Source organism: Cricetulus griseus (genome assembly GCF_003668045.3).
Source record: "Cricetulus griseus strain 17A/GY chromosome 1 unlocalized genomic scaffold, alternate assembly CriGri-PICRH-1.0 chr1_0, whole genome shotgun sequence".
Classification (NCBI taxonomy): Eukaryota; Metazoa; Chordata; class Mammalia; order Rodentia; family Cricetidae; genus Cricetulus; species Cricetulus griseus.
In genome coordinates this window covers 129,954,534-129,964,909 of record NW_023276806.1, presented here as the reverse complement: position 1 = coordinate 129,964,909, position 10,376 = coordinate 129,954,534, and the positions used below count along the sequence as shown (strand labels likewise).

Genomic DNA, 10,376 nt, shown 5'->3' with positions numbered 1-10,376 from the left:
GCAAGATGCAGAGACCCAAGGTGAGCCTGGGACTTGACTGTAGTGGGCGTGGGTAAGGAAACATGCATGCAATCCCACATGAGTAAAATCAGAGATCATAACTGAAGGAAGGTGGGTTACTGAATGACAGTGGTGTTTTCTTGGCAGCAGGTAAGGGAAGGCCAAAGGCCATTATATATCAGATGACCAACCAGGTGAAAGAGCAGAGAAGTGAGACAGCAATAAATATCACCACAGACAGTGGACAGAGAACAAGGTGCAGACTCCCTGCTGGAAGCCTGTGTTCCGCTGTGTCTCCCGAGTCCTCAGTGCCTGCTTCATCCTCTGTGAATAGAGGCCAGGCTCACTTTGGCACAGACTCTATGTGCCTGTCCTTTTCAAAGCCATGTGGCTCTACCTGGTGGCTCTAGTGGGCCTGTGGACCCTCCTGCGCTGGTACCGTGAGAGGCAGGTGGTGAGCCATCTCCAAGACAAGTATGTCTTCATCACGGGCTGTGACTCGGGCTTTGGGAACCTGCTGGCCAGACAGCTGGACAGGAGAGGCATGAGGGTGCTGGCTGCATGTCTGACGGAGAAGGGAGCCGAGGAGCTGAGGAGCAAGACATCAGACAGGCTAGAGACAGTGATCCTTGATGTCACCAAGACAGAGAGTATTGTGGCAGCCACTCAGTGGGTGAAGGAGCATGTTGGGAACAGAGGTACCACTGAGACTCTTGTGTGTGTCTGTTGGTTTGTCTGCCTGTGTGAAGGGAATGCCTGTGTAGCCCTGAAGAGATTCCTGACGAGGGTGCGGATGGAAGTGAAGTGACTGAAGACTCTTCCCTCTCCAGCATGACAGTCCTTCCTCTTCCTCCTACAGTCAGTCCCTCAAGCTCTCTTCTTGGTCAGCTGGTGCCCTGTGTAATTTCATGTCCCCACTTCTGCCTGTCCTCTTGTGTCATTGTATGCAGAAGGACTGGACTGTCGGCTGCTGAGTGCTAGGTTGGAGACTGAAGAGGAAGGAGGGCCTGGCCCCCAGCTCGGTGTGAAGCTGGCTGGTCATGTGCCAGATGCATCTCCTCTCTCAGTACTGGGACCTGGTCTCACCTTCCACCTGCAATTCTTTATGGGGACCAAGGTCATGGCCATGCTTAAGTGCAACATCCAACCCTGGAGGAATGCCTTAGGAAAGTCAACACACACACACACACACACACACACACAAACACACATACACACACAGAGACAGACAGACAGACACACACAGACACAGACACACAGACACAGACACACATACACACAATAAACACACAGAAAGACAGACACACACACACACAGACACAGACACACACACAATAAACACACACACACACAGACACACACACACACACACACATACACACAGAGAAACACACACACACACAGAGACACAGACACACAGACACAGACACACACACAGACACACACAGACAGACAGACACACACTAAACACACACACAGACACACACACACACTAAACACACACACACACACACACACAATAAACACACAGACAGACAGACAGACACACACACAATAAACACACACAGACACATACAATAAACACACAGACAGACAGACAGACAGACAGACACACACAGACACACACACACAATAAACACACACACAATAAACATACACACAGACAGACAGACACACACAGACACACACACACAATAAACACAGACACAGACACACACTGACACACACACACACTAAGACAAAAAAAAAACTAAATGAAAAACCACAAATCAACAGAAAAACAAGTTAAAAACAAAACCAACATAGAACAAATCAACATGAAAAAAACCCCTTAAACAATTAATACTTGGAATTCATTTTCTGTTAGCCAACCACTTCTGGGTATGAGGCTCCAATGTCAATACAGTGGATAAAACCGTTATTCCCTTTGCCAGCAGATATCTGTTTACAAATAGTTGCTTGGTTAGAGGTTGGACCTTGCATCCTTTTCCCCATCTCAGTGCTGGGTCACGTCTGGAACCTGTGCAAGTTTCAGGAATGCTGTCCCAACCTGTGAGTTCATATGCACATCAGTCCTGATGTGTCTGGAAGATAGCTGATTGGAGACATCTGTCATCTCTGGCTTTTTTGTTTGCTTGTTTTTTGTGTTTACAGTGTTCTGCCCACATGTATCCCTGGAGACTAGAAAAGGGCACCAGATCTCATTACAGTTGGTTGTGAGACACCATGTGGTTGCTGGAAATTGAACTCAGGACCTCTGGAAGAGCAGTCAGTGCTCTTAACCTCTGAGCCATTTCTCCATCTCCCACTTCTGGCTCTTAAAACATTCCCACATCCTCATCTTTATAGATCCCTGAGCCTTGAGGAGAGTGTTTGATGAAGTTTCCCTTTTCCAGGACTGAGTGTTCCAAAGTCTCTCACTCTCTGAGCATTGTCCAGGTGTGGATCTCTGTGTTAATTCTCATCTATTGCAAGACAAATGTTTTCTGGTGAGGGTTGAACAAATCACTGGTCTGTGTGTCTAGTAATAAGTATTAAATGTTATTTTAGTGTATTCTTTAGCAGAATAATAATATTAGGTTTTCCCTTAGGCCCATGACCTATCGATTATTCTTGGGTTTTTGACCAGTAGAGTCAGGTGTGGGCTTCATCTCATAGAGTGGGCCTTAAATCTAATTAAAAAGTTCTTAGTTACAACCATGATGTTTGTGGCTCTATTGTACCAGTATATCTTAAATGTTGAAGGTCATGGGGTTTGTAGCTAGGTAACACTGGTAACCTTTCTCCTCTGGTAGTGTAAAGAGTGTCATCCTGCACCTTGAATGCTAATCAGTAGGGGTAAGCTTTTAGTCAGGCACCCGCTCAACTTCTCCTAGTTTGATGACCTGAGTATCCTCTTTAGCAATATGGCCTTTCTATCAGGATGTGGAGAGCATTGAGAAGCCTCGGCAATGTCCTGTGATGGGGGTTGGGAGTTGGGCTCCATGGGGCCCTTTTGGCCATTGACTCACCAAGATGTAACCCATTCCTGTCACTGGAAGTTTTAATTGGTGCCTTGGGATGTCTAGGTCAGGTCTCCCCATCCTATGGTGGCCCCATTTAGATTCCTTTCATGTGCACATGTATTTTAGGAAGCTTCTACAGGAGATTTCCATATGGCTTTTCAAAACAAAATAAAGTAGGATTTAAAAAAAAACCATAAAACTCGATGAAAGAATATGGATATCCAGAGGGATGAGACATGCTTTTGAGACAAGGAGCCATACCACTTATTGAGGCAATTATTTGAAATCAGCAAATGTGATGCCTAACCTCAACCAACCAGCCTCCAATGCACTCTGCATAGAAATTGAGGATCCACGACCTAAACACCAAAGGGGGTGAGGAAAGGCAGACTGTGGGTGAGCTCCAACAAAGGGCACCATTTTCTGCTGTTAGGGTGGAGCAGCAAGCATTGTTACCTCCCTCACCCTGTCCCTGGTTTTTGTAAGCATCTGAGGAGAGATGCTCAATATCGATGACTTTGCAAGGCCATCTTCATCAGAGCCCAAAACAAAGCACTGTTTTCCCATATCTCCCCAGTCAAGTCTAAAGTTGGTTGTTTCTCAACCTATTTTCACCCAAATATTAATTTTGTTTTTTAAAATCTGTTTCCTCTCTCCCTAATCCTTCCTTATTATTTTCTTCCTTTGCCATTTGAAAGACAGAGGCAGCAATGTGTCTTAGTCATTATTCTGTTTCTGTAGAGGGATATCATGACCATAAAATTTTTTTTTATGCTTTTGAATAAAAGGTTTCTCTGTGTAATAGTCCTGACTGTCCTGGACTCACTGGACTTGAACTAACAGAGACCCATCTGCCTCTGCCTCCTGGGTGCTCAGATTAAAGGCATGGTGTGCTAGTACCATAACTCTTATAAGGGGAGGCATTTATTTGGGACTAGCTTACACTTTCAGAGGTGTAGTCCATTATCAGCATGGCAGGAAGCCTAGCTGAACACAGGCAATCATGGTGCAGGAGAAGTTGAGAGTTCTACATCCAGATCAGTTCTGCATGCGTCCTTCCAGGTAGCAGGAAGATTGAGACAAGGGTCAGTCTGGCTTGGGAATTTGAAACCCCAAACTCACCCTGAGGGAAACACTTCCTCAAGCAAGGCCACATCTTTAATCCCTCTCAAGTAGTGCTGTTCCCAACAACTAACCTTTCAAATATATGAGCCTAAAGATCAAATTCCTATTGAAGCCACCACCATAAGATAAAGAATAAAATATCTTCAAGAATGAGAATAATCTGTAAAATAAAATCACGGTTTCATAGTCTCCAGATGAATAGAGGAACAGTACTCTTTAACATTCCTTCTTAAAACTAGCAAGTGAGAAACAACTGCTTCTTACTTCCTAGGCAGGGAGCTGGCCACGAAGACTTAAAGGAGGAAGGTATCCATGCTGTGAGCCTAGAGCCTCTGGGATGGGTTCCCCAACCCTGAGGAAACCAGGCTGTTCTTCATGGTTACTCTCAATTAAACACATGTCTAAGCAGTCTTACCTTGTTGAATATGCATTTCATCCATAACTATACCTGGCTTGTGTGACTCTCTCTTCTTTCCACTGTCCCCAGGACTCTGGGGCCTGGTCAACAATGCTGGCATCTCCATTCCCTTGGGTCGCAATGAGTGGCTGAACAAGAAAGACTTTGCAAAAGTCCTGGATGTGAACCTGTTGGGCCTGATCGAGGTGACTCTGAACATGCTGCCCTCAGTGAGGAAGGCAAGGGGCCGTGTGGTCAATGTCTCCAGTGTCATGGGTCGAGTGTCTTTACTTGGTGGTGGTTACTGCATCTCCAAGTATGGTGTAGAGGCCTTCTCAGACTCCCTCAGGTAATGGACAGGGATGTGGGGGCCTAAGGGAAGCATTGTCAGGGCTTTTATTTAATCAAGGCCTTTAGGATCCCATTGTGGAGAGGACACACTCTGGTTTGGTGCTCTCTCACCTTCTCCCCCCTGAATCATTCATTGGGAAGGTCATTTCCATGTCTCTAGTAGAGGGCAGGAATGAGACCTGAGTTCAGTTCAACTTGTCCTGTCATGGAAGAGGGAGGGCATGGGGGACATTACTGAGGTAGAATTGGTTCTGTGAGTATTTTGGGCCAAGAATCCAGAACCCTGAGCTGTATGGTGCTAAACATGTTTTTCAGTTGGGATGAACATGTCATTCAAACATACAGGTAATTGTCAGGCCCCTAGAGAGTCCACAACCAACCTGCCCAGCATTAGAGAAAGGCTTGGAACCTCACCTGAAGACTATGGCAACAGACAGATTGAGATCGAGGGGACAGAAGTGTGGCTTTACCTTAGCCCAGTCAGCTGTGACAGCCATGCTTGTCACCTGTTTGTCAGTGTCCTGTAGCAGGACTGGGCTGCAGCAGAGTAAAGGTTAAACATGGAAAGCTGGAACCTGTATGTGTAGGTGGATTCTCCATGGGGGACAGGCCAGGCCAGATATGGAGGAGGAGGGTCACCAGGCAGGCTAAGGTGGACTTGTGGAGAGCCTGAGGGTGCTGGACAGTATGTATTTCATGCTGTTGCCAATTAAACCCTTAAGGGATGTTGAAAGGGCCATTTGGGGCAGGTACATCCATGGCTGCAGGGAACTGCAAGGCTGTGCTTGGGAGGGTGTGGCAGGCAGGGCCTTGCTCTCTGAAGACAGCTGCAAGAACAAAGTGGGACATGTCCTCAGAACTTCCCGAGACACATGAGGGTAGACTGAGACTTGTGACTGAGAAGGAGGTGACTCGAGCAAGCATGGCAATGATCCTCAGCGTCTGCAGTGCATGGACAGAGGTCTTACATGGTGTCACGGGACAGAATGCCTAGCTTTAGGCCAGTGAGCTCCATCCACCAGATATCCAAAAGTGTGACATCCAAAAGCACAGAGGTAATGCCCTCAACACTGGTCTCTTCCCCGTCTGCTGCACAACCCAGATCCAAAGCTCATGACCTCTCCTCACCTCAGGCTCATGTTGGCACCTGACTGTACTTTCATTGTCAGTTTTCTCACAGAAAGTCCTCTGAAGTCTCTGATGTCTGTCTGTCTTGCAGGAGGGAGCTCTCCTATTTTGGGGTGAAGGTGGCTATTATAGAGCCTGGTTACTTCAAGACTGGTGTGTGCAGTAATGCCACTCATTTGTCAAGTGCCAAGCTGCTGTGGGACCAGGCCAGCTCAGAGGTCAGAGAGATCTATGGAGAGAAGTACCTGGCATCTTGTAAGTGAGGTGCAAGGATCCAAACCAAACCTAGTCCTGAATCCTTCGTCTCCATTCCTGTTGCCAGTAGTAATGCTGTTATCTTTCCAATCAAAGAAAGCACATTTAAACCAATGGGGTGGGGAGAGTGGGTATGGGGTCTCATAGTTCTTTCATTCAGAACATGCAGCTCTGTTCCATCTGAAACTGTCACCATCACAAAGCTGAGAATGAGTCAGCGAGGGAGGCGGGGTTAGACAGAACTTCCCATGAGCTAAGACACAGGACGTGAGGTGCATGGTTCTTCCTTGAAGCTGGGTTGTGGTCCGTCCTCAGGACCTGGGACAGGCTGAGCTTGGGCATGGCTTCTGATGTGGGAGGCATAGGATCTAGAAAAGGTTCCTCCGTGGGAGGCAAACACCATCTGAAGCATTTCTCATTCTGCATAGATCTGACACATTTAAAGTCACTGGACCAAAAGTGCAATGAGGACCTCACCTTGGTGACAGACTGCATGGAGCATGCCCTGACTTCCTGTCACCCTCGCACTCGATACTCAGCTGGCTGGGATGCCAAGCTCTTCTACCTCCCCCTGAGCTACCTGCCCACCTTCCTAACAGATGCCATCTTCTACTGGATGTCCGTGAAGCCTGCCAAAGCTCTGTGAAGCCTCCACATGTTTCTGTAGTGAATGTCAGGTCACGGATCCTCAGGAGAAGGAAGGTTCCTGGGCTCAGTACAACCTTGCCATTGAGAGGGACATCCATAGGTGCCTGATTTTCTCCCCTCGGAGTCAACATGGGGGACATCGAGTAACAGGAGGAACTGCTGTGTCTAAACAATGATTTCCAATATGGTTGAAAATAGAAAGTGATCTTCCACATCTCAGGGTCATCATTTCCTTATTTTATTTTCAAAGATTTGTTTTTTATTAATCTGTCTTCATGTGAGTCTGTATTCCATGTGTGTTGGAGTACCCAGATCATTGCACCCCCTGGAAGTGGAGACATAGGCACTTGTGAGTTACCTAGCCATGGGGTTGGGAATCAAATCAAATTTGGGCCCTCTAGCAAAGATAGAAGTGCTCTCACCAGCTGTCCCTGTGCCTAAACTCTATTTCGTTAGTTTTAGACAGAATAGCACTATGTCACAGAGGTGCATCACGATATGATGAATACCTAGTTTTACTACAGCATATCCTCTGGCTTAGGTCTGAAACCCAAAGGGGCTTTGGGGGAAGTGAGGGACTAAAGAAGGGACAGACACACAGACACATGTACAGACAAGCTGGTACATCGTGGCCTGCGTGTGCTCTGATGGAGCCCTCAGCTGCTTCCACTGCACCCTGATAGCATGACCAAGATGGAAAGGAGCCAAGAATCTCCAAATGCTCCTGTGTTGTTCATTCAGGTCAGCCCAGGTTCTCTTGGAAAGTCGAGCAAGACCAGTGTATGGTGGGTCACTCCTACAGTGTCAGCATTGTTCCAAGGTGAGCCAGGAGGATGACTGTGAGTGAAGGCATGTCTGAATGTGAGCTTCTTGGATGAACAGTCTCTCTACACCCTTAAGAACACAAAACACACAACACACACACACACCTTCACTCACAATCACATTTTAGAAGAACCAATAGCAATTCTCCACTTTGTCGACTGTGAGGAAACTGATCAGGAGGGCTGAACCCACCTGAGAAGCTTTCTCTGGAGCATCAGTGATGGCTGAGGAGTCAAGTTGTTGCCCTCCATGCTGGGCTCCACTAGGGTCAGGGGCAGGCCTAGCACATAGGACATATCTACTGTCCTAGCCATGCATAGTGGACCAAGGGCATTTCGGTGTGACTGAGCAAAGTGTGATCAGAAGGAAGAGCCCCAGAATGTGGTTAAAGTCCACGATCACACCCTTGGAGGATCCCCCTCTCCCCCTCTTGCAGATTTCTTCATTGGGCGAACACTGGAATCTACTCAGGGGACCTGTGAGGGACTCTCCAGATGCCACAGAAACTGTCTCCCTCACTCCCTGTGCTGAGGACTGTGCTGCAATAAATCCCAAATCACGTCTTACTCGATCCTGTATGAGGAGTTACTTTATAGAAACCCCAAACTCAGGTCTCCAGCCCTAGATCCTTAGTCATCAGAAACTAACATTCCTTCATTTCCGGGACCCTGGGTAAGACTAAGCAGGGGCTGCATGAAGGTTGGACTGGAACAGGCTTGCACAGTGGGCCTGTTTCCCACCTTTACATCTCTGATTCCAGGCTCCATGCCACCCCTTCCTGGATGTGGAAGAAAGTGTGGTCTGGAGCTGCCCTGGCCTTCACTGGATAGGTGCTTCCTGCCTGGCTGAGTTGGACTCCTGTGGAGTCTTTGTCCCAGTAGATGGCTCTGCTCAGACTCTGCCTCAGCACCACAGCACAGACATCAGAACAGCTGAAGGGTTTAGACACTCACAAGTTCAGCCCTGAAATGGGACCAGGTGCCCCTGACCCAGGACAGTGGAGAGGACCAGCTGGGCACTGTCAGTTGGGTTGTACAGGAATCTCATTGGAGGGTTGGATAGGCTGAGGGAAGCTCACAGGACAGGCAGGTGTCTCTGAGGATTTGTCTTCAGCCCTGAGGCTCTAGGTGAGGGAGTTGCACCCAGACTCCTATTCTTACTGACTTCATCTGGAAATTCCAGGGACTGGTCTACTAGAAGCCCTTGACAGCAACTGGAGTGCATATTCTTGTCAGGACCAGGAAGGAATGAGCAGTAGGTGTGAGTGGGTTTTGACACGAATGAATGGACCTAGCGAATTCACACTTGAAGAGACGTGTGTTCATGGGAGGAAAAAGTACCTTCAGTCTCCCTTTGTTAAGGAGGCCCCTGTGTTCACTTTGTAAGGTTCAGAGCACTCTAGATTTTTAGGTCCCCTTGGCTGTTAAGATCATTTAAAGTCCCTTGGTCCCTATTGCTCTGGTTAGCAACTATTTCTGCAGCAGTGATAAATTAGGATGCTGGAAAAAGTGTACAGTGTGTAGCAGTTACTGTTCACTGCTCTGATAAAACTTCATGAGCAAGACAACTTTCAAAAGAAAGCAGTTAATTGGGTTTGGGCTCCAATGAGTCCATGATGTGCGAGCAAAGGCCTGGAGACAGGCCGCTGGAGCAGCATAGGAGCTCACATGTCAAGGAAGCAGGGAACAGGGCTAATGAGTGGAGGGAATCTTTTGTAACCTCAAAGCCAGCCCCCAGTGACACACCTCCTCCAACAAGACCACTCCCCCCAATCCTTCCTGAACATTCTTGAGACCCAGGATCCAGCATCCAAACATCTGTGCTTATCGGGGAACCCATGAAGGATCAGGAGCAGGGGGAGGTAGGGTAAGGAGCAGGTAAGGAGGAGGAACAGGAGTGGGGGCAGATACCAACCCACTGTGAAGGAAGAGTGGCCAGCTCCACGTCACACTTGTGACTCCAGGTCACAAGTCCCTGCTGGAGAGCAAGGCTCAGTCCTTGTGGTGGAGCTGAGGTCTATGCCACTGTTCTTACTCTGGTTGGGTCAGACACACTTGAGCTGTTGGACAAAGCCTACCTACATGTATGGCATGACTTTCCCTTTAGAGAACTGATGGCTCAAGGTGTCTGGCAGCTGCTCAGAGCCTTGAAACTTTGGCTTTTCTCTCTCTTCCAACCCTTCTAGCTCCTGCCCTCCCTTGTCCATCTCCTTGAGACCTGGCACCCTGTACTCCTTGTGGACTCCTCAATGGACAGTTCTGTGGGATTCAGATTCTAGCCCTGTGTTGGGACCCTTGGGGGAAAACTCCTAATTACACATGTAACACATGTTGGGCAGCACCTATAGGTGTGGGCAGACTCTTAGGGGTCTCTGGGTCTGGATAAGTTCCCGGGAAACCTGTTGGCGTTGTGGTCCTTGTTCCCCTGAGATTCCACTCATTTTAGACCCTTAGGAGGAGTCTTGATTCTGTATATGTGACCATACAGAGGAAGCCGCAGAAATGGATGATACAGGGCAAAATGATCTGCGCCCACATCCTGCTTTCGAGATCTATGAAGTCCTAGGGAATGAGGACCAGACATGAGGTGCTGTGAGACCTAACAAAGAAAGGCAGATAGACGGAGTTTGTGTAGCAAATGCA

The 10,376-nt window shown here is 47.9% G+C and overlaps 1 protein-coding gene across 1 annotated transcript; it reads left to right on the top strand.

Moving 5' to 3' along the window:
- The first annotated feature begins 385 nt into the window (after nt 1-385).
- LOC100761577 (retinol dehydrogenase 16) lies at nt 386-6,907 on the top strand. The gene is made up of 4 exons (XM_027392174.2): nt 386-698; nt 4,618-4,876; nt 6,098-6,261; nt 6,690-6,907. The coding sequence occupies exons 1-4, from the start codon at nt 386-388 to the stop codon at nt 6,905-6,907; spliced, it is 954 nt and encodes a 317-aa protein (XP_027247975.1).
- The last annotated feature ends 3,469 nt before the right edge of the window (nt 6,908-10,376 follow it).